This window comes from Phasianus colchicus, chromosome 6, assembly GCF_987193195.1.
Source record: "Phasianus colchicus chromosome 6, bPhaCol1.hap1.1, whole genome shotgun sequence".
Lineage (NCBI taxonomy): Eukaryota > Metazoa > Chordata > Aves > Galliformes > Phasianidae > Phasianus > Phasianus colchicus.
This window is the reverse complement of record NC_143441.1, coordinates 26,199,840-26,223,508: the sequence shown is the minus strand read 5'-3', so window position 1 is coordinate 26,223,508 and position 23,669 is coordinate 26,199,840. Positions and strand designations below refer to the sequence as shown.

Sequence of the window (23,669 nt, the reverse complement as noted above, 5' to 3'; positions counted from 1 at the left end):
CTGTATGCCTTTTTGAGGAGCTATAATGCACACCATGAAGTACTTTCCAGTGATCCCTACCAACATAACCTAGGTAGACAACTTCATTTGCTTTTCTTTTTCTTTATTTGCTAGATAAGAAACATGATCTACCACGCTTGTAAGAATTACACATTAGTTAAATGGACTTTTCTTTTTCAATTATCTAGAAACATTTTGTCAATTATCTTGCAGCTCACATTGGCAAAACTTGTCATAAACTTCATACAGCTGTCAGATTCCCATAATGATGGAACATATGTTAAGAATACCCCCAAATCCCTTAAAGGAAAAAAAAATAAATCAAACATGGTCTAGACCAAAAGATACTTAATGCATGTACAATGAAAGGAATCTAGTGATTTTTTGAATTCACTGGTCACAGTGTCACCCTCTTTCAAGTTGTTGCAAGTAGTTCCTCCACTTTTAAAGCTAAAAGGCCACCTTCTCTCCTATTAGCTTTTGTTTTAACAGTCTTTTCATTTCCACAGCAGAACAAATCTTTCTCCATGAGCCGACTGATAAATGAAATTTTCTTTATCTACCTATCTCTCAAATAGATCCAAAGCCTTGCTATTACTCTCAAGAAACATCTGACACTTTGGTGTTTTTTTTTTCCCCCTCTAGATTTTGACAAGACATACCATTCGACATATTTTTAGATTATTCAAAATAGGTTTTATACAGTCTTCTAGTTAGCCCATAAAGAAATAACTTTTGAATATTAACAGGTTAAACTGAAGTACCACCAAATTGGAATGAGTAGTCTTAAGAGAATTTTAAAGGATATCTTAAACAGATAATACACTGTTAAATATTATTTTTCCATTACTTTAATAAAATCTCTCTTTTTTATTTTTTAGCAAAGAAAATAAGTCATACTCAGAAATGTGATAAACAGAAAGCTAAAGATATGGAATTCATAAATATAGCACTAATTTTACACGGCTGATAACTTCTATTATTAATTTGAACTATGTATGCAAAGTCAAAAGTGAACTTAAGACGCAGAACCTCTAACGATTCAAGCAAACAACTTCCATCTTTCCCACAAAACCTTTATTTCCCAAAGCAAAAGAAACCTAACCTACCACAACATGAACAAAGCACATCTGATTCACGTCCTCTCATACTGCCAACAAATTGCCATGAATTTTCCTAGATATGGCTATCCTATTAAACAGAGAACGCAATACACTACACATTAAAACTGTTTAGCAGAGTAGTCAACATTTTATTAAGTGCATTCACATGAATAGGTAGCAATTTGAAAACCAAACCAATACATTTATGTGTACGAATTCAAATTTTCATACTTGGAATATGTCAGACATACTAAAAATGTGTCTGAGGTAAAAAAAGACCAGTAGCACTCTGTGCATCACACAGACCTCTGCAACTCAGAGTAGATGGCCAACAGAAGGTGCTTTGGATTTCCTTCCCAAGAAGTTTCAGCAGGGGAGAAGAAAGATGCCCAGGTGAGAATGCCTTGTATTTATCTATACCCACTTGTCTTTTTTCCATAAGGATGATTAAAGGAAATAAAAGGAAAGGAATAAAATGCAAAACATATCTGCAGATTTTCTAGCTGGGATGAAATATTAGGAGATTTTCATGTGCTGCTTTATCTAAATGCTTTGGATGCATGTTAAAACTGAACTCCAGAATTAAAATTTAATGTATAATATTGAATTTCTTATATTGGCTAAAAAGATACAAGTCACCTCAGGTTAAAGATGATTTATGAGGTCCTTTAAGATCAACACTATACTTCTACAAGGTTCTTTAAAATTTGTTTTTACACTGTCCAAAAATTTAGTTTGATAAATCTATCACTTGTCCTCAAGTTTGGCCTGCAAAAGAAGTTAACGACCTCTAGTCACTCTTCCTAACTATGAATTTAAAATAAATTACAGCCAAATTTAGTGAGCATCAATATTTTAATAACGTTCTTGTTTGTTTTTTTCTAATGTGACTTTTTCATATATACAAAAATCAGATCAGCGAGACACTGCTGTAGCACCACAATGAAATGCTTTAGTAGGGGTCATCATGAAAACAGAAATGAACAGATTACCATATTTTTACAACTATTGATAGCCACTTAAAACATGTATATACTGTAACAAGCTATAATAGAGTTGATATTCAGTGCTCCTTCCTTCAGGTAGGGAGAAATGATTTCAGAGGCTTGATTAAAGTGATCTCTATTCTTGTATTCAAATTATTCTATTGATACAATAAATGTGTAGATTCACATAACTAAAGAAATCAGTAGAACCGATTTCATTTATTTAGCACTGGTAGTACATAAGATGTTTTTCTCCAAATTTTTTGTGGCAACATTAGGCTGACTCTTTGTTTGATCTTACTTTGAAACACAATTAAGTTACTGCAATGTGATACATGCACTGTTGTGCTCTGTTAGTATTTACACCCAGATAGAGCTTATGCAAGCACCAGACAAAGGTTTACAAACATATATATATAGAGACAGAGAAACTGACTTCATCACAGTGATATCTTTACTAAGTCTCTGTTCTAGGATCTCTAGAATGAGAATATTTAAAAATAAACATCAGAGGTATCCTCATGAGTTGCTGGATAAAATAAATAGTTTTATATGTTTTGATAATTGAGTGGTAATTTTATAGCTGAAAAGCACGGTCAATGCATATGAGACTAACCACACAGACTTTCACCTGTACAAAGTGAGTTACACAAATTGCTTCAGACAGTGTGAGATTAATCAATTCCAGTGCCCCCAAATTAATTATACAGCAATTATTTCCTGATGTTTTAAATGTCTTCTGATTATGTCTTACTCAGTAATTCCCGAAGCGTCTACATCTTAATATGATTTTTGATGCTATAACAAAAATTGCTGATTGTTTCTTACTAGAATAACTTTTTTCTCCCTCTAAAGACCTAATCATCCATTTTATCAATTCTTACGTAATAGTTCTAAATATCCCCAAACTAGTAAAGACTATTTTTAAAGTTTTATATAGATTTATTAAGTTTAGTTATGAGTAGTATTTTCCACAGAGCCAAGAAAAAATGGCCACCTATGGGAAACTTCTGAGAATCTGTAAGTGTTAAAACAAAGTCATTTGCACTCTAGGGTAATAAGTTTGTAAGACTTCTGGAATACAGAGGTCACAAACTTTTAGACACTTTCTCAGAATAAAATAAAATAGAAATAAAAACAAGCATGAAATATGAGGTCAATAAAGAGAAATAAAAGCAACTTAGGAGGAAAATTATATTCTCAAATATATCTAGATTCTGGATAAACAAAAAAGAGACTTTCTAGAAGATAACACAGGTTTTAGGAACAGACCTAATTTCAACTGCCTCTAACTGGATTTAAATGCAAACTTACAATTCAGTGTGTACCTCCACACTGATCATCAGTGAGTTAATTAGGTCTATTAAACACACCATTTCAAGCTTATAAACTTAAGCAAGATGAAAAGTCAGGAATGTAGATCAGAAAAAGTGATGAGAGGATTGATTCCAGAGCACAATACGCCAGTTGAGGTGGCAGTTCCACAGTAGTTTCACATTACAGTACTGATTTTGCAGTTGGGTGGGAATACTGAAGCCCCTTCAAGATGGAAGGATCTCAGCAGAGAACCTTCAACAGTAGGAGCCACTGGGATAGGACGGTTGGGTTGGCAAAGTCTATGATAGAGTGAATAAGAAACATGAAAACAAATAACAGACTAATTGCCTGAATTAGGGTCACACCAAGCAAAATAGAACTTCCTGACCTAGCACTGAACAATCAAATCTTTAGATTTTAGAAAATGAACTTCAGATCATAAATTCTTAGACTTTTTTGATTGAAAGTACTAGACAAGCCCCTGAGCAAACTGATCTAATTAGACCTACTCTGAGCACAGAGGGCTGGTTTGTTTGACCTTTAGAGATCCCTTCCAGACTAAATTATCCTTTGATTCCTCAATCAGGAAACATCCATTTGATCTGTGTTTATCGAATGTCTGGTGTCTGAGACCTTTGGGTGCTGGCACAGAACATATAAATAATAGTCACTAACTGCCAATTCTTCAAAAGTTTAATATAAAGTAATACAAGGCATAGTTTGGTCAGCCTCAGATTATTCACTGGCTTCTAAAATGCCATTTTTTTCCCCTCCTAATACAGGAGAGTACAGGAAAAGCAAAGGCTTCAATAGTATAGTAGACCTGCAAAAGAGATCATCAGAATGATCACAATGACACACAGATAATCTGTGATTTACTATAAATCCATAGCTACTCTAGTCCATGTTTTAAAGTAGCTTTCTTACTGGTTAGCAGCTGAAGCCACAGAAAAAAACTTTTTGACAGCATGGAAAGAAATTATTTACCACTTTTGCAGCACTAACAACCATTAAAAGTTATTTTAAGTGTAAATACAAGTACCTGAATACTCATGAAAAGGATAATGGGACAACTCCTGATTCTTGTACAATGGGCCATTAAAATTCTTCAGTTTGTCTCTTGAAGATTTCTGCAGCATAGAATGCATCACCATGGGGACACAAAGCCAATACAGTAGCAATAAACTATGCCTTCTCAATATCATGGAAAAAAGCACAACTATAAAATGTCTTCCTTGCAGGAATCACCTACTGGAGCTACAAATGGGTAGCACAAATTAGTGCTATCAGAGATCACAACACATACAATAAGCGAAAAATCTGTACACACACAGGTTTTTACAATGAAGCATATAGCCCCACTCCACTGCTATTTTTCTTACGTCCAATTTCAAGGACTTCCGATGATAACAAAAAACTCTCCCACTGACACATATGAAAGACGAGTAGTGTACGTAACCCTGCTGCCTGAAAATAGTAGGTCCAGAAGTAGTTGGCGCTAAATTTTAAATAAAATTACAGAACTCTTTCAACCTTTCTACTCTCACTGTGTAAATGTGAATGTATTGTAAATCTTGTTGACAGTTATTGCCATATCTATTGGCACACAGTCAGAAGCAGTTTGAAAAGTGTTGTGCAGCATAGCTACTGCCCATTACCTGTCTCTCCACATTTTCTTACAATTTATTTTCACCCCAGCAGGCAGCACCTCACAATGCCATTAATTTGTTGAGCAGCTCATGCTTTCCAATACAGCCTACTTCGCAACGTGCTCTTATAAACAACCTGGTGGTTTACTGGCAATGCTTGACAGTGTCAGGAGGGAGGCTACGATTTAAAAGCAGCCAGTAAAAACTGAACAGTTCACTGGGACACAGTCCGACCAAATTTGACTTATCATCATCACAAGTGCACAAAGTTACCAGAATTACACTTAGTCTCCGTAAATATCTGATTGAAACAACGCTACCAGAGTGCTTTTTGTAGGTATGGTTGGACCCATGCTTTTCATGCTTTTGCTATATCATATTCCCTAGCAGATCATGGGTGCTTATATGAAAGAGAAAAAGAAAAAAAGGGGAATCTTTAAATTAATTATAACACCAACTATGAAGAAAAAAAAAACTACAGAAATCTCTCCTTGCAATGTAAATTAGTCACTAGTAAAATACTTACTTTGATGCCAAAGTATATTTATAGTTGAAGTATACTTGAATGGTTAACACAAGTTATAGCAGAGTGAGGAAAAAAAAAAAAAAACAAAAACAACACAGAACAAATGTAGCATCTCCTTTAAAAAAAAAAACAGCCAATAGAACCTGACTTTTTTTTTTGCTTTAGTATATGCTTCCTTTTCTGCATCCTCTTTTCTTCTCATACACAAACAATTTTCTCTTGTAAAATCCACTTCTACATCTAGTGAGTAATACAAGTGTATATACAACCCATCTGTGGTCTTACTGGGTTCTTCATATAGCAAATGCTTTTGGAATATTTTACTTTAAAAAACAAAGTAATACTAATGTAATAACCGGAACTTGCTCTTCTGTAGTTACACAAAATTAAATTGCTGTCAATAGAACACCTTTTGCATTAACAAGTAATAGGAAACTAGAATGGATCAGAGCACATGATTATTTGCCACAGCAGCCAAAAATCATCTGTTATAATACTCTATTTCTGCATCTTTAATCTAAGATATTAGACACCTTGGGCAGAGTTAAATAAGCAACCAATAGGGGTAATACATTATCAGACATTCCTAGAGAATACTTGTCTGCCATTAAACAAATTGAATATTTCAGAATGGTTGATGCAGCTTTTTGCACAAAGGTAGCAATGCAAGAACATGTGTCAGGCATCAGAAAATATTACAGAAAATCTAAACCACTTCTGGACAAATCTACGATTGTTGGGGGTGGATGGCAATCACCCACAACATTCAAATGTATAGAAAAGCTGAAAGAGTTAAAACAGTCACATTCTTAAATTTTTTCAACCTTTCTACTTCATTTTTATAATTTTAAATGCCTTGCTTTTAACAGACCAATTCTTTAACTCACACAGGAATCTAAATTACAATAATCACATACACTCCCTTCCCCAGGAAAGGAAACACCTGTTGCAGTTAATTGATGACTTTTTGTAAGCTTCTAGAAAAACAGTAACATTTACAAATAATTTATACCTGAAAAACTTCAGAAGCAGAGAAATACATCAATTATAAAGTAGATCAGGAACTCACAAAGCATGCTGAAACAGTAACAGATGTTTTCACTTTGTTAATTAAAGAAAAACTCTGCAATAAAGTACCATAATAGAATATGGTGTTTGGTTTTTTTTTTAATAACTAAGATGGAGGATAGTTTTTGCCCTCAGACAGGTTTAGCTTTCTGCAGTAAGAGTTAATGATGCTATATATATGAGAAATATGATTTTTTAAGGTTTATGTGTAAATGAATCAATATACATAACTCTGAAAGATATATCCAATAAATATATATATATATTTTTTAAATGTTTGTTATGGGACAGAGTATGGATGAAATAGAGGAAAAGGCACTTAGTTATGTGATTACATAACCTAAAGTATCAATTAAATATATCTGTTGAAGTATGCACTCACAATAACACTTGTCCTCTGAAAGCTGTTTCTTTTTTTTTAATCCTTCGCATTTAGAGATACAGAACATGTAGAATTCTGCCCTGAGCTATAGCGTGTTATAACTCCTTGGAATAAAACTGACAGTTTCACTGGAATTACTCCAGAAAGGAGCAATGTCTCAATGCATTTTGTACAAACAATCACATTTTAAGAACAGCATAATGAATTTTAAATAACAACTACTGGTCTGTTATGTTAGAAAACAGAGCTGTAGACCAATCACACCACGCTACTGCCACTCTACTGGGTGAGCTGCCAAAATACAGTAGCAGAGGTCAGAGAAAAGAGCATAATGAAGAAAGAACAGAATTTATAAAAGATGAGGTTTGGATTTTCTTTTCATGTGTGAAAGAGCTATTATAGACTTTTACATCTAGCTAGATGTATTTTCAAGTATAAGTTGAGTCTTTACATAGATAAACATCAGCAAATCAGGAGGCTCCAGTACTCAAAATGGAAGAAAAAAAGCTTGCGGAAAACTGATCAGTTTTGCCACAATGAAAATGATGTCAGTGGAATATCCAAACATAAGATGTCACAACTCTTATCATTAACACATCTTCACAAACTGCGTGGCTACCATAGAAGTACTGACTTACTCATGTGAATAAGGTTAAAGAGTCACACCAGCAAATCAGATTTAGTCATTGCATCTGTTGTGAAAGACTTCAGACCAGCCTTCTGCAGATGCAAGGCAGACTCAGCCCAAACTTAGATGGGAAGCTGCATCGTTCACTGTAGAGGGGCGAGAGCTGCTCCAAGAAGTTGGCTGAACGTTATTCTAAGAAGCTTGGCCACATCAGCAAGATGAAGTTTTCACTGTTCAGCAGCCAAAGAGAGTCCTACCAGAATACTGAATTACTGCTGCTGGCACAGAACTTAGCTTAGTTTGCAGGTTACACTGTAGGTATTCCCTAAAACAATAAGTAACTTCCTACTCCTTGGTTGCTACTTAAAATGCCATCCCTCCCACCTTCACCTAGCTCTCTGTATAAACCAATTTACTTTACTTTTTTTTTTTTTTTTCCTTTTTTCTTTTTATACAATAGCCAGAGTTAATTTCATGTACTGCATTTAAAGTCATAGGAGTTATATGTGTAAATCCCTGTACTTAGAGCTAAGATAGTCCTTTATGCCATTTTAATCAATCTTTGTCATGAGTATGTTACTTAATAGCTCTGTCTTCCTATAGAAAATGAGCAACTTAAGGGAAATGAAACTTCTCAAAGATACATTTTCCTTCTGGCAGTCTGTGAAATAAACCATAATTATCCTCTTTCAATGAATGGCGTTTGAAAGAAAATGAACATTCTCTGCTTCTAAAGGTAAAATACAATGACAATCTCAATTGCCTTGTAAATAAAAGGAAATGGTTTTTCTGCTATGATCTATGTTGCATAGAAACATATATACATACTTTATAAATATAAAATCAAATCAGACTATCAATCAATTTTTCAAGATCCTACTCCTTTTTTATAACAATAAAAATCAGTATTTCACACAAATATAAATGCAATTCTTTGTCGCTAAAAGATTCAAAGCGAATTACAGACTCTAGCCCCCAGACTGATGGGAATACTTGTGCAAACAAGACTCTTTTTTGAATACAGCACCTCTTGAGTATTAAAGGTATATAGAAGGAAAGAGGAAATTTTAAAGCTCTGCTGCTGTGAGGGAGAGAGGGAAGATGATTTCTTTTTATCAGCATAATCAGAATGTGACAGTCCAGTATTACATTCTTCTGTAAGGAGAACTGCTCTCTTTAACAGCATGGTAAAACAAGTATTTTGCCAAGATCTTACAAATAAATAGCTGCAATACACAATTTTAATGAATAAATAGGATAAAGTGCCATTTACACCCTCTTGATACCTGAATCTGCTGATGCATTAAATGTGTGGACACAGTTAAAAAAAAAAAAAAAAAAAATGTGTGGATACAGTTAAAAAAAAAAAAGCCAAATCTGCTGTCATCAATAGTTAAAACAGTGCAGATACTTGAACGGCATCTTATACCTCAGTCAGCTAAAATGCAAGTTTTGAGTTAAGAAAATTACCTCTGTACTGAGAAGTCTTTCTAGTTGCACTTACCAGAGCCAACATTTTTTCATGTCGAGTAGTTCAGCACCTTCCCCATTTCTATATCATATCTAAACTCACAAATTATCACTTAAAGCAAAAGAAAATAAATAGAAATGTGTTAATGCAGAAATATGGAGTGACCTTTCTTTCTGTTATTATCGTATATATAATGCAAATTAGTGGTAACACATAACAATGTGAAGTGCTCTACTCCACAGCTCCTAGAGGAACTACCAAAAAACAGAAACTACTGTACCAGTGGAAACAACTTACAGTCATGTCCTGACTTTCACAAACCTCGATATGCAGAAACCGATGCTTCTACATGAGCAAACTGGCAAGGGCTCCTTGCTCTTTTTTGAATCTGCAGCCTCACCAAAGCCAATAATCACTACTTTGTACACTGATGAGCTACTCCATGCAGCTGCTCTCAGTGAGATAGCAGCTCTTGCTGGAGATATGAAGTAAAATGCCTGGTATGGGGGCTAGTTGTGGTTGTTCTGCTGACAAAAGAGGCACAGTGGCTGAGTGTGTGTGCAAAGGAAATGGAATATTTCAGCAGGCCATTCAGATTGTTAAAACATGGCAAAATAATGCAGTCTAAAGAAGGGGCAGTTCATAACTCCACTGCATGCTACTCCATTTCCCAACATTGCCTATAATACAATTCCCCAAACAGCCATTCCTCAGTTCAAGTCCCCAACACCTGGAAGCTATCCAACATCTAGTCAGCTGGAAGTGAGATGTCTCACCTGGCCTATCACTCAGACTCCTCTTAAAATAAACAGAAGTACCTCAAGTGAGCATTGTGTTGTACCTAACTTAGACACCTTCTTTGAATATGCAATAAATATTTGTGGTGATTCTGTCTATTTACCTACCACAAGGCTGATTTTTAGATACTAAAGTTAATGGTATCGAAAGCTTGACAAGACCTTATAGGCATTTGATTTCCTTTCAACAGCATACACTCACATAATTTAGACAAGAAATTTGGTGATTAGCATAAAGCTCCAGTTTATGATCTAAGATCGTCAGAATATCTATGGTGTATGCTTGGACAGAAAAAAAATAAAAGGAAAAACAAAAAAAACCAAACATACCTACAGTTTGAACAAATTTAGGAATATATTTCAAATGCTTAAGGTCTGAAGAAATATCTGAATTAGAAGAGTTAACTATTATATGTAGGGGATTTCTCTGTCTTCCTACTTTCCATCAAGGACAGAAAATGGTTTTCCCAAAAACATGAAAAATTCTGGTTTTAGGAAAGAAATTAAAAATTCGTAGTATGAGAGTCCTGTGCTATTTTCCAAGCAAGGAAATTCAGGTATATAACTAGATGGATTGGATATGTAAGTGAAATATCCAAAGAATCTTAAATTCATTTAAAAATGTAACTCATCATAATACGTCTCCTACATTTTCACACTAGAAATAAGAAATAAGAAATAGAACTTAACATTTAGATAATCGCAGAATCACACAATATCCCAAGTTGGAAAAGACCTGTAAGGATCATTGAGTCCAACTCCTGGCTCCACACAGGATCACTCAAAAATCTTATTACATATTTGAGGCTGTTGTCCAAATGCTTGGGGCCACAGTGTTCCTGAGGAGCCTGTTCTTCTAGGCTGGATGGGGCTCTGAGCAACCTGGTCGAAAGAGAACTGTCCCTGCCTATTGCAGGGGGGTTGGAACTAGATGATCTTAAAGGTCCCTTCCAACCCAAACCTTTCTATGAATCTATGATAGTGCCCACCCATACACTGTTAAAGTACACTTTACTAACACACAACCTTCCCCTCCCCCATTGCAGATCCCCCTGGGTCCAGTTGCTCACCAAAGAACAGAGAGCAGCACTCAACCCTCAACTTCTTCTTCTTCTCTTCTCTGAACAAACCAAGTGACTTCAGCTGTTCCTCATAAGCCTTTCCTTCTAGAATCTTCTTTGTTGCCCTCCTTTGGACACTCCCTAATAGTTTTATGTCCTTTTTGCACCCCAAATTGCACTCAGTACTCAAGATGAGGTTGCACCAGTGCAGTGGGAATATTACCAAAATTCTGAACCGTATACACTTAATGCTTTGACTTTATTACAAGTACAAGTTTAAGTAGATACATAAACAGACATATGGATACTCCTTCCATTTTATCTTATCTAGGATCTAAAGTTTATCTACCATAATCCTTCTAAATTTAAGCTATTTTACTGCTTATTAATTGAACTTGTTTTCCTCTCTCTTTCTGATCTCTGTGTTAGATAACTCGTAGGTCTTCTCAGGTTACTTTCATTAGGAAAAGAACATCAATGTTAGATTTTCATTCTTCATACTTCTTTCTTACCACTACAAATTCATTTTTTTTTCTTCAAAAATAGGAAGTTTCAAACAGAAGGCTGTCTCTTCGGTTAGCTAGCACTTTCATAGTAAAGATTCATCTGAAAAAGCGGTCTTCCTCTTTGCTTTTCCTAAGAAATGCATCAACACATTTCCTATTACTGTTTGGTGCTTTCTCTTTTCTTGTGTTCACTGTTATTTTTCTGTTATCCTTCACAGAAATATAAACCTTTACATATGTTACTCATCAAGGTATTTCCAGCATAAATATCCCAACTGTATTTTTGCTTTAAATGCAGATATCTCAGTTTGTGTACAGATTCTTACCGAAAAAGGACCTTATGTGCTCTGGAAGCTATCTAGTAATTTTGAGCTTAGCATAGAACAGTGTGCAATTACTAATTAATTCCTTTGCAGTTTAGTTGATTTAGTTACTGTTTTTTCTTGAGTAGAAATATTTCTGCTTGCTCCAATTCTGAATATTAAACATATTACCTCAAGTTGTTGAACATATATTTTGATAAGGCAGTTTGCTAATTTACCAGTTTTCCTTCCTTTCTTTAAAGTAACAGAAATAACAGACAACATTACTTACATTATTACAATTTGTAGATGTGGATCATATCAACACTATGTATTTTCTTCAAACTATGTACATATATAGTTAAGATTGTCAAGACAGCAAGTAATGAAATTATTTTATTTCAATGCTCTGTCTAAACAACACTGTTTCTCTATATTCAGTAAGCTTTTTACCTATTTTTATTTATTTTTCCTCTGAGATAATGTGCTAACAGGTTGCTCAAAAGTGCCTAAAGGGGTTAAAAAATAAGAAATATAATGTATTCTATCCATTATCTTATCCATAGCTTTCCGTAATTATAGTCTTATCAATGCTTTGCACCATATCATAAATAACATAAACTTCCATGATACTGAGTTTACAATGTATGCTGAACTGGAACACAGTTTCTAACTTCTTCAATGTAATTAATTCATATTTAGAGAGCTCAAAGTTGATAATATTTAGTGACTTACAAACAGCAAGTAGAAATCAAATGGACAAAGTGTAGTTTTTGAAAGACCGCCAGAAAAGCAATTAGTGTGCTAGCCCACAAAGCTGACAAATTATTTTGAGAATTCTTGCCAGTAATCCACTGGCTATGTGGAAATTTGGGATGAAATGTTTGTCTTCTCCCATAGAATGGAGTTTAGCAACTAATGAAAAAGGTGTTTTCTCCTCTTCTACTATGTATGGATATTTTGAAGTGTTACAAGGCCTTCAAACTCCGCTTGGACCCTGCTTTTGCCCGTAAAATCATGTGTATACAGACAGTTCACTATTTCTAAAATTTTTGCGTTTTCATTCAGGAAGTCAAAATACAGTTATTAACCAAGATTTCCACACAGAGTTATTGAATCAGATCAGTAAGTTTGGTTTATGCCTCGATACTGTGATATGAATGCATATTATCTCAAAATAGTCTAGTGGTCTGGCATGTTGCTGAGCAATAGCTCACTGCAGCTCTTTTAACAAGCTGCACAGATCAACTTGTTAAGGACTTGTTAAATATCAGTGTGCCTGATGATGTACAAAATACAGAAGAAGGAAATATTGCACTGAAATATTTACAGGCTAAAGTTTTCACCCATTCATAGCTCACAGACACTGCCTTCAAGAATGAGCCTACCGAGGTGACTGAAATTAGTCACGTGATAAAAGGTTATGTAAATGCTTGCAATGATGTCTTTAGAGACCAAAAACCTCAAAAGAGAATCCATTTCAGGACAGAGCTCTAACTGAACTTCAACAATGAAAGCAAAACAAATTACAACAACACCCTCCTGAAGGACTCCTACTCTACTCAGCCAGAAGTTTATTCTTTTGAAAATTTCTCAAATTAATTTCTTCATATCACAAAAGGCTTGACATATTTACTTAGTGTCTCTGTGAAGAAGAAAATTTTGCTGCTTAACACCTAACTTAAGTGGCATATCTTTCATGGAAGATGCTGTCATGATTTATGTTTTGGATGTCACTTCCTAACAGTAAATAGATTAGTTATTTACATTTATGTTTCTCAACTCATAATTTAGTTTAAATGCAGTATGTTCATCTTTTTGAGCAATATTTTTTGGCATTTATCAATATCTGTGTATATCCAAATCAAATTCCTGTCCAAATAATATTCAAGGATGGTTCACAGTTGTATCTAAATTCTTTACTTAGAAAAAAAAAATGACTGCAGATAGATCATAGATATGTATGACTTAGAAAATAAAGAAAAAAAGCAGAAATACTGCAAATGTCAGACTCTTAAAGTCGAAGTACTAACTGAATTATCTACCTTCATGAACTGACACATATCTGTAGTTATACTATTTATTTTTCCTACATCAACTTTGTACAATACAGATGATTCAGAAATTAAAATTAAATCAAAAATTAAAGTTAGATTAAAAAAAAAAAAGACTGTAATTCTGCAAAATAAAAAATGCACTAGTTGTTTCCATTAACAGAGAATTCAATAATAGTTAGTACATTATTGCTCAAAAAGGTTTTCTTTCCAGCAATTTACATTAATTACATAAATACATTTTCATATATGTTTTATTTGAAAACATAAAAAACAGCAATTCAATATAAAAATATGAGAGCTCTGAAAGTAATGTCTCCTATTTTAATATATTGGCTGATGAAATCAAAGGAAGATGTTGGTGGTATGGCAGTAGAGGCTGGACTTTCCAATACTCCATTAACATTTGTTTCTGTGTGATAGATGGCAGCAGATAGGGAGTCTGACAAAATGGTGTCTGAAATGGAACTGTGTATGAAACAAAGGTGCAGAATTACTCCATGTGGAAAAAAATGCACCCCTTGATATTTATTGATGCTTTCTGAACTTTTACGGAAACAAAACTGTGCCAGCACAATGATTCGGTGAGTAATGCAGTGGTGAAATCAATGTGAAAGACATGTCACATTCTAAATGGCATTACACAGCTGTCACAGCATGAAATGAAGAGACTTGATCAGCTCAACTGAGTGAATCTAGTAATGTCGGTAATTATGTTGAAAAAATCATGTTTTGTAGCTGAGAATTTGCTCTATCAAGTAGTGTTATTGTAGACTTTGCATCAGTAGTATTTTCTTTGGAAATAAACAGGAGGCATTATCTTTGGAGCAGTCCTTGTAACATAATATTACCCATGTACTCAGTGATGAGATACAGGTGCTCCAGTCTATGCTTTGAAACTAGCCTTGGTTCAAACTATTTTCATCCACAGCACATAGTTTCTACAGTATGGGACTTAATGTTGCATTATGAGTATTTCCATAGCTAATATAGCCCTGCCAATAACTATGATATTTTTCAAAGTCTTTGATATCATTATCATTATTATTTCCTGTCCAGGAAAACAGAAATGTGTAGCAACACCCTCTAATATGGACACCAAAAATAGTCACTAGTTTGAAATCATGCTACATATGTAACAGAGAACAGTAAAAGAGATTATAATAATTTGTTTCGTTACTATCAAATGGGGAACTGTCCCATCTCACTATGTTCAGAAGAAATACAAAAGAAAGTATTTTGATGAATCCAATACCCATTAGCCTGCTTCTGTCCCCTGAACACTGGAACAGCGTACAGAGATTGAAGCATATGTAGAAGCAGCAGAAGCTCAGCAGCTGGTAAGACTTCAGGTGACAGAGCATATTGGTAAGTTACTTTCAGATACTGAGGACGTGTGAAATTACAAAATCACAGAATGTAGGTGTTGGAGATCATCTAGTTCAACCCCACTGCTAAATCAGGCTCCCTACAGTAGCTTGCACTGAAAAGCTTCAGGCAGGTTTTGAGTACCTCCAGAGGAGACTCCACAACCTCTTTGGACAGCTTGTTCCAGTGCTCTGTTCATAAAGTAAATCAGTTTTTCTTGTGTTTGGATTGAATATCCTACGTTCCAGTTTGTGCCCACTGCCCCTTGTCCTGTCAATGTGAAAAAAGCTTGGCCGTATCCTTCCGACAACTTTCCCTTAGATATTTATAAGCATTGATAAGATCACTCTTAGTCTTCTCTTCTCCAAGCTGAACAATCCCAGGGCTCTCAGCCTTTCCTCATACAGGAGATGCTTCAGGCCCCCAATAATCTTTATGGCCATTCGCTGGACTGTCTTTAGAAAAAGTCTTAAACTGAGAGCACACAGTACTCCAGATGTGGCTTCACCAGAGCAGAAGTAGAGGGGGAGAGAAACTTCCCTTGACCTGCTGGCCATATTCTTTTTAATGCACCCCAGGATACCATGAGCCTCCGTGGCCAAAGGGGTACACTGATGGCTCATGTTCAACACACTGTCCACCAGAACATGCACAGAGCTCCTTTTCAGCAGGTCAGCCCCTAACCTGTACTAATGCATGCAGTTATTCCTGCCCATGTATAGGACAATACACTTGCCCTCCCTGCAACGTTCCCTAAGGTAAGGAGCCACAAGGCTCTTCTCCACCCAGCTCTCCAGCCTGTCCAAGTCTTGCTGAATGACAGCACAGTCTTCTGGTGTGTCAGCCACTCCGCACAGCTTCGTATCATCAGCAAACTTGCTGAGAGTGCACTCTGTCCCTTCATCCAGGTCACTGATGAAGATGCTAAATAAGACCAGACCCAGCACTGACCTCTGGGGAACACCGCTAGATACAGGCCTCCAACTATATACTGTGTGCTACTGATCATAACTCTCTAAGCTCTGCCAGCCAACCAGTTCTCAGTGCACCTCACTGTACACTCATCTATCACTTACTTCCTAAAACTGCTAAAACACACAGCAGATTTTGGGTCCTCACACATGTTGCAAGCTCGAAGCCAAAATTACTTTATTCCCAAACATTTGTCATCCAGGTAAGCTTGCTAGATTCAAATCACGCTGCATATTAATTAAGATATAACTAGTGATTTAAAAATTGCTTCTGAGGAAATACAGAAAATAGGATATCCAAAACCAGTAAAAGAACCATGGTAAAATCAGGCAGTTAAAGTCCTGACCTTTATTAAGTCTAAGGATGCCGGAACCATGGAAGTAGGTGATACTACTTCCACAGAATAAAAAGTAAAGAGGGAGGGAAAAAAAAAAAAAAACAACTTTTTGAAGTCTGGTCTGTTCATCCCTCAGTGTGAGCAGAACATTGTTTTTAAATCACCACAATTTGTGACACATAATGATGTGTTAAAACACCTGGTGTTCAGATTCTGTGAAGTAGAACAGATTACTATTTACTGTAAGGATTTCTCAAAAGTTATTATTATTATGTATAATAATATATACATTTACATATATATACATATATATATATATAAATATAAAGAGCAAATTCTCCTTATTACCAGGAAATAGTCCTGAAAGGAAGTATGACACCCATGCAAACAAGCAATGGCATATGCAATGAAGAATTGCACACAGCATCACAGTATGGTAACACAGAAGTAGCTTGCTCTTGTTACCATGAAGTAATTTTCAACAGCCTCAGGACAGTTTGTTAGAAACAAGGCATGATTATTCCCAAGTTTTATGCATGCTGATATTTATAAGCATTTAAAATGCTCAGTAAGCATTTTCTGACTCCCCAAAAATCCAGGCACTTTTAGACTAGTAGAAAACAGTGCCTCATGGTATGCTTAGTCTGCTAAACAGGTAGCATCCCATCTAAAAAAGCACATTTGCAAGTTTATAGATTGTAATGTCAGCATGTCTCTGTTTATGCCTGTGCTCCAGTGCTTCACATCAGAAAAACTAAATGCACAAAAAAATAAATTAAGAGCTGTCTATCCTTTCTCTTGACAGGAAGCAATGCAAGGGCAATTATACAACTGAGTTGACTGTATGGAGCTAGATGGAGAATATTAATCTTTAAGCATACCTTGGCATACAAACTTCAGTTCCTTGGCATCTGTGACTGTGGTTCTTTTATCTGATCTCTTCTTTTCTGTCCGACGATGACTGCGTCTTTTCTTTGTCTCCCCCCACAGATTTGATCCACCATGCATGCTTGGGATGTTCAGAATGGCAATTCCTTCCAGAGAAATATTGATCAAGTCTAGCTGAATCCCATCACACTGATTAGCATGGGAAAAAAAAAAAAAAAAAAGAAGAAGGGGGGGTGGGGGGGTGGGGAGAGGATGGAAGAAAAAAGGAGAAGAAGAGAGAGAAAAAGAGCAGTAAAAGAGAAAGAAAAATCAGAATGTTCTATCAATCAGACATTCTTCTTCAGCAATTCATCAGTGTTAATGGTTTATTCAATGTTTATACCTAAAATATATTTACATTTGTAAAGGATGTGTTAGGTGTATTAGGTAAGGACAGATCCTCATTGAGCAGGAAAATCATGGCTCCTATTCAACCCCTGATTGTTTGATTAAGTATGAGACTACTGGTACAGCCATCCTGTTACCTGATACCTATACACTGACCTAATTGAAATACATTTGTAACTACATTCCAGCTGTTAGACAAAAATTTATACTGCGAAACTTACTACAGCAATAACTATCCCCTGCATACAAGGTCCAAGCAAGCCCTGAGAGCACAGAACACCACACAGATATTAGTTTCAATCCAAAGGCACAACTAGTACATTAGTGTAGAGCTAAGCCTGCCTAGTAACCCATAGTAAGAGGTAAGAGTAACAAAATGTTGATCCAGGTACTGCATCTCTCAACCCAGGACCTCCAGCAGCAGTAGTTACACTAGTTCTCTGAGACATATATCAATGCCAAAGAAAAACATGTCCATCTTTGGAATGCTCATTGAGGTTTTTCAGTATTTCCTGAACATTTAGACGAAAGAGTACTATTCAGGAATATGGGACCAACCACAGTTGAACCTGTGCATAGAAGGTAAAGCATCCAGTTCTACTTACGAATTCACTGAACCAGGCAAATGTCCCAGGATTGGTACATAACTTGCATCTCAGCTAAAGGTCAATTAGCTTTGTTCCTCATGACACAGTTAGAGCACAAAGATATCCTCATGAGCTACACAAACCTTGTTGTGTAAAAAAGAATATCTTAGAAACAATCCTAGTCCTGCAAGACAGTAGGGGTTCGGCCATGCACTGAGAATTGATTAAGGCTCTTATTTTGTAATTCCAATACATAATAATCAGGAAGAAAACTGGAAAAATAATTAATCATGCTTCAGTAACAGTCCACTGACATTATGCAGCTTGCTGCTCTGTGGGTCACTGGCACTTTTTTCTCTCAATTTATCTAAACCATTATCAAAGCTTTGAAGAAACAGAAAGTAGAACTCAAAAAACCTGTGCAAAATTATTCATTTATCCTGAAAGTTTCTCAGATCACAAAACAAAACTGTATTATAACACATAAGCTACATCTTCCTAATCTTTCTAACAACACTATAAATCTGAAGAACGAGCCATTTTGACATTAAGGTTTCCATTTCATATTTGGTCTTCAAGAATTAAATTTCACACCTGTGGATTACATGCATTGAAGGAAACCTTTAATGTGAAAAGACATACCTGGAAATGAGCTGGCAGTTATGGCAACAACTATATGTTAAAGTATAACTTTTAAATTACATTTTTCTGGCAATAAAGATAGCATAGATCTTCACCATTATTTTGGAAGTAAATTCACAGAGTTTTCTTCTACCAATATTTTATATATATTAAATAGTGAGATCATTTATTTTACTAAAAATTCTGCTCATGTACACTCTCACTTACTCCTATACATTCTAGATAAACAGATATTAATTTCATAATTAAAAGTAATCTTGTGTAAATACCCTGCAGGCCTCAATGAATCAAACACATACTGTGTGTCAGGCCTCCCACTGTCTTCAAGTGGAATGTACTGGCTGGATAATTAGATAGTACATATTTTTTAACCTTATTTGCATGCATATTATATCTTTTGCACACTGACAAGCAGCAGTAACAACAAAAGTCAGATTACCACAGGGAATTCCCACAAAGAAGTCTTCATTCCTTATAATTTGCAGCCTAAATTAAAATAATTTGATCTTTGACAAGGATGAAATGTCAAGCAGAAGGGGGTCCTCTACAAGCCACGGCCTGTGGCTTCTGAAATCTGCCTAATTTATGTCAGTCACTTCTTAATACATATTTAAGTATTACACGAGAAAGATGATAAATATGCAATCTGACACCTTTGGTATTTCCCTGCTGTTAATTTATAAAGGTCTGGCGTCCCCTAAACTGACTAGAATTATTTAAATAAAAGAAGAATTGTGAAATAGGATGGTGCAGAGTCTGGCTTCCATTTTCACTCAATATAGAACACAGCAGGTAGTACACTAAGACAATTATTTGAGTAGGCCTCCGAATCCCACAGTGATGGGGAACTTTCTGTATTAGCAAAAGGAAGATTTCTTTTGTTCACACACAGGCAAGAAGTTTGCACTACAGGTAGCTCTGCATTGTCTTAACACATTCATATACTACAACAACAAAACTCAATGTGCTCTGCTCCTTTTATTGTTATTATCGTCATAATTATCAACAATATTATTTCAAATAATGCAATGATACTGCTGAAAAACAAAATACAGAGCATGCCTACTCAGGCATTAATATGAATTAATATACATTAGTGTTCCTATTCTTTTTTTCTTTTAATTTTCTTTCCTGGCTTCAGTCCCTACTCTGGTATCATCTTCTACACTTCATTCATTACACCAAAAATGTCTAGATCATTCCTATGCTGAGAAAATATTCATGTAACCAAGTGCAATATTATGCAAGGCTACATAGCCATTTTACCCTTCTCCCACCTATTAACATCAGGTGGTATAAGCAGGCTTCTCTGCTCGCATAATGGTTTTACAGCAGGTATGTACTCCACTTACACTAGATGTATGGCTAATCTCATTAAATATCCTTTACATGCCACTTTTCTTTTTTTTTTTTTTTTTTTTTAATGTGGAAATAAAGTGTATGTGCCAAAAAAATGTCATTATCTTTTTTTTTTTTTTTTTCCTTTGGAATCTATGTTTCTCTTCTGAAATTTTGGATCCCAGTTTAGAACTAAAAGCATCTCTTATTTTGGGTAATTCTTTAGCATATACTTTCCTAGGTTATCATGTATCCTAAGCACAGAATTTACTATATTGAGTTCAAAATTGTGTTCTCTATCTCAAACAGAACTAAAAATACAGAATTAAAAGAAATGAGTGTACATCAGGAAAGCCAAGCTCAATTGTATTAGAAATCAAATATGTGGTAGAACAAATATTCGCTCACAGAATGTTTGTTTGATCATTTTCTCCCAGCTTAGAGATACAGATCCTTAATCTTTACGGGTTTTGTTCATTCAGAATTTGGCTGATACAGATCCTTAATCTTTACGGGTTTTGTTCATTCAGAATTTGGCTGTAGAGCAAATGCCTTCTTTGTGGATTTTATTCAGATCGAAATGAGTTATCATGCACCAAGGTCTCATTTGTAGTAATACCCCCAGGCATGGGGAAGAAGGGGAAAAAAACAACACACCAAAACAAACAGATGAAAACAGCACAACTCTCAAAATTTTATAACATACAAATGAGACACAAGCATACCATTCATTTAAATGTAATTTACTCATAGCAATAATTGTAAATAACTACTTCCTAACAATTCCTGTGCAAACATTTTGGATACCATACGATTTTTGCTCCTAATAGTAGGAAAACGTAGGCTGTTTAGTCTGGGAAAGAGGAGGCTGAGGGGAGACCTTATTGCTCTCTTCCGATATCTGACAGGTGAGTGCAGAGAGTGGGGTTGGTCTCTTCTCACTGGAGACAGGACAATAGGAAATGGCCTCAAGTTGCGCCAGGGGAGTGTTAGGTTGGATATCAGGCAAAAATTCTTTACAAAAAGGGTGGCTAAGCACTGGAATAGGCTCCCCAGAAAGGTGGTTGAGTCACCATCCCTGGATATGTTTAAAAACCATTTGGATGTGGTGCTCAGGGACATGATTTAGCAGAGGGTTGTTAGGGTAGTATGATTAGGTTGTGGTTGGACTTAATGATCTTCAAGGTCTTTTCCAACCTGAGTAATTCCATGATTCTATGATTTTCTTTGAAAAATGAGAATGGCCACGATTGAGAAAGTGGATATTAACAAACATTTTATACACTAACAATGTAATATTTTATTGGTAATAAAAACGTTAGTAATATGAATTAGTAATAATCATGAACTTGTATGAGTATTTGTTTGCTTTGGGATGTTTACATTTTAATGGTTACAATAAGATGTTTTAAGAAGATTGCATCAGTCTATATAAGATTTTTGCTGAATAGAAAATATTTTCTTGGGAAAGCCAACAAAATTATTATTTACCTAAAGGACAATATATTCAAAGCAAAACAAACAAGGTAAGCACTAATTCCAATAATTAATCAAGTATTTATAAATATTTATAGGCTACCTGTACTTAAACTCAAATGTGTGAAGCATTGTCTTGGAAATCAATATATTTTTATTTTTTAATTTTAAGGAAGCATGTGTGGAATGTTTCCCTTTTATAAAGAAAATAACAGCCTAACAGAAAACTCTGGCACCACAGGCCTTGCAGTTTCAGTCTCATTATTTACTACTGTTCTATCACATGGATCCATGGTCCCTTCAGATCATTTCAGACTGTGTCCTTCAGTAGGCTTGGACTTAACACTCATACTCTTACCATACCTCTCCAAGAGTTTCACACTACTATACAAATACTACAATGACATGACCAGTTTCTCATTACTGTCAGTAAAAGCCCCACAATCTTCTTAAGACAAAATTCCATTATTTAACTTAAATTATTAGGTTTCCACATCCACTCATTTCACAATTTTCATGTACTTATAAATATCAGCCCCTCCAAACAGCTTATGTAATGTAGCCAATTATTCCATCATCCATCAAAGTAATAGTGGCACATTATTTTAAATTCCTATTTTGTCTGTAACTATCCTGTGTCTTTACAGTTAATGTTCAATGTATAATGGAACAATGATCTCTCGTGCAGAGGGAAAAGCTATTTAATGAAGGGGAGCGATTCAAAAAAATATATATTCTTTAACCTTTATTCAGGAAAGTAAGTACAATTTTAGGGAACTGAGTTTTAAAGGTTATAAAAACTTGGGATCTAGAAATAATAAGTATTTTTTTTTTTTATTTTAATCCTGCAGCAGCTCTCACTCCATCCAACAGTCTTTCATTTTTCCATCTGACCTAGCCACACTCCCTATTGATTTTTAATGTTATATTTCACCTCTTGACCTCGTCTACTGTATTAAGACTTCACTAATCATCAAACTGAACTTTGATAGTGTTCAGTTTCCAGTGTTCAGGGCTACACCACAAATAGACATGATAAAAATAATATTTTGGAATATAGGGTCGAAAAGATGTGCACTGAATTGCCTTGTTGGATTCAGGCACTCTGCACCCTTGCTCCCTGCATTTCAGCCAAACTAGTGACATTTGAAGGATAAAGGCAACAATTAGCTTCTTACTTCTATTTCTACAGATTCATGCAGCTTCTTACAGGTGGCTGAGAAAGTTTCCGAAGTGCCAAATTCAAAATACCAAAATTTGTTCTTCATTCTGAAACAAAAAAAAAAAAAAAAAAAGAAAGAAAGAAAAAGAAAAAAGATCTTATTCACTATCAATACGTGACAAAACTGATCATCCTGTCTTCCATTATAAGTAATGGCAAAGGCTTGGGAACATGTGACATCCCATTTGAAATAGATGAGCTCATAATTTTCAAAGCTTAAATGTTGGTGTCAAGTTGTATGATATCCCCTAAAGGGATAACAAGAATGTGTTGAACTGACAGGTTCAAATGTACCTTTGACTTTTCTTTTTCAGTGACTATCAGAATATTTTTTGTCACTTAACTAGTGACATGCTTCAGAAAAATGTATTGATTTTATTTCATGCCTTATACCTACTATATGATTTCTGATTGATGGCTAAAATCTCTATCCCACAGAGCACTAAATGTGCAAGCAGGGCACTCCCACTGTGGAGAAGAGCCAAGACAAAAATGCAGCTTGCCTTACCTTAGCTAACGGTAAAGGTAAATTGCTCATGATGACAGATGAGATATTTGAAGAAAATAAAAATTCAAGATCTAACAATTGTTAGACACTTTGC

At 35.2% G+C, this 23,669-nt stretch overlaps 1 protein-coding gene across 2 annotated transcripts in view; it reads right to left on the bottom strand.

Moving 5' to 3' along the window:
* Positions 1–23,669, bottom strand: part of DGKB (diacylglycerol kinase beta) — a 339,578-nt gene that overhangs the window by 64,024 nt on the left and 251,885 nt on the right. For both annotated transcript variants that reach the window (XM_090142730.1, XM_090142731.1), the window contains 2 exons: positions 23,024–23,114; positions 17,409–17,604 (listed from right to left, as the gene is read on the bottom strand). In XM_090142730.1, coding sequence (XP_089998856.1) covers positions 17,409–17,604; positions 23,024–23,114 — 287 coding nt within the window. The remainder of the gene's footprint in view (positions 1–17,408; positions 17,605–23,023; positions 23,115–23,669) is intronic.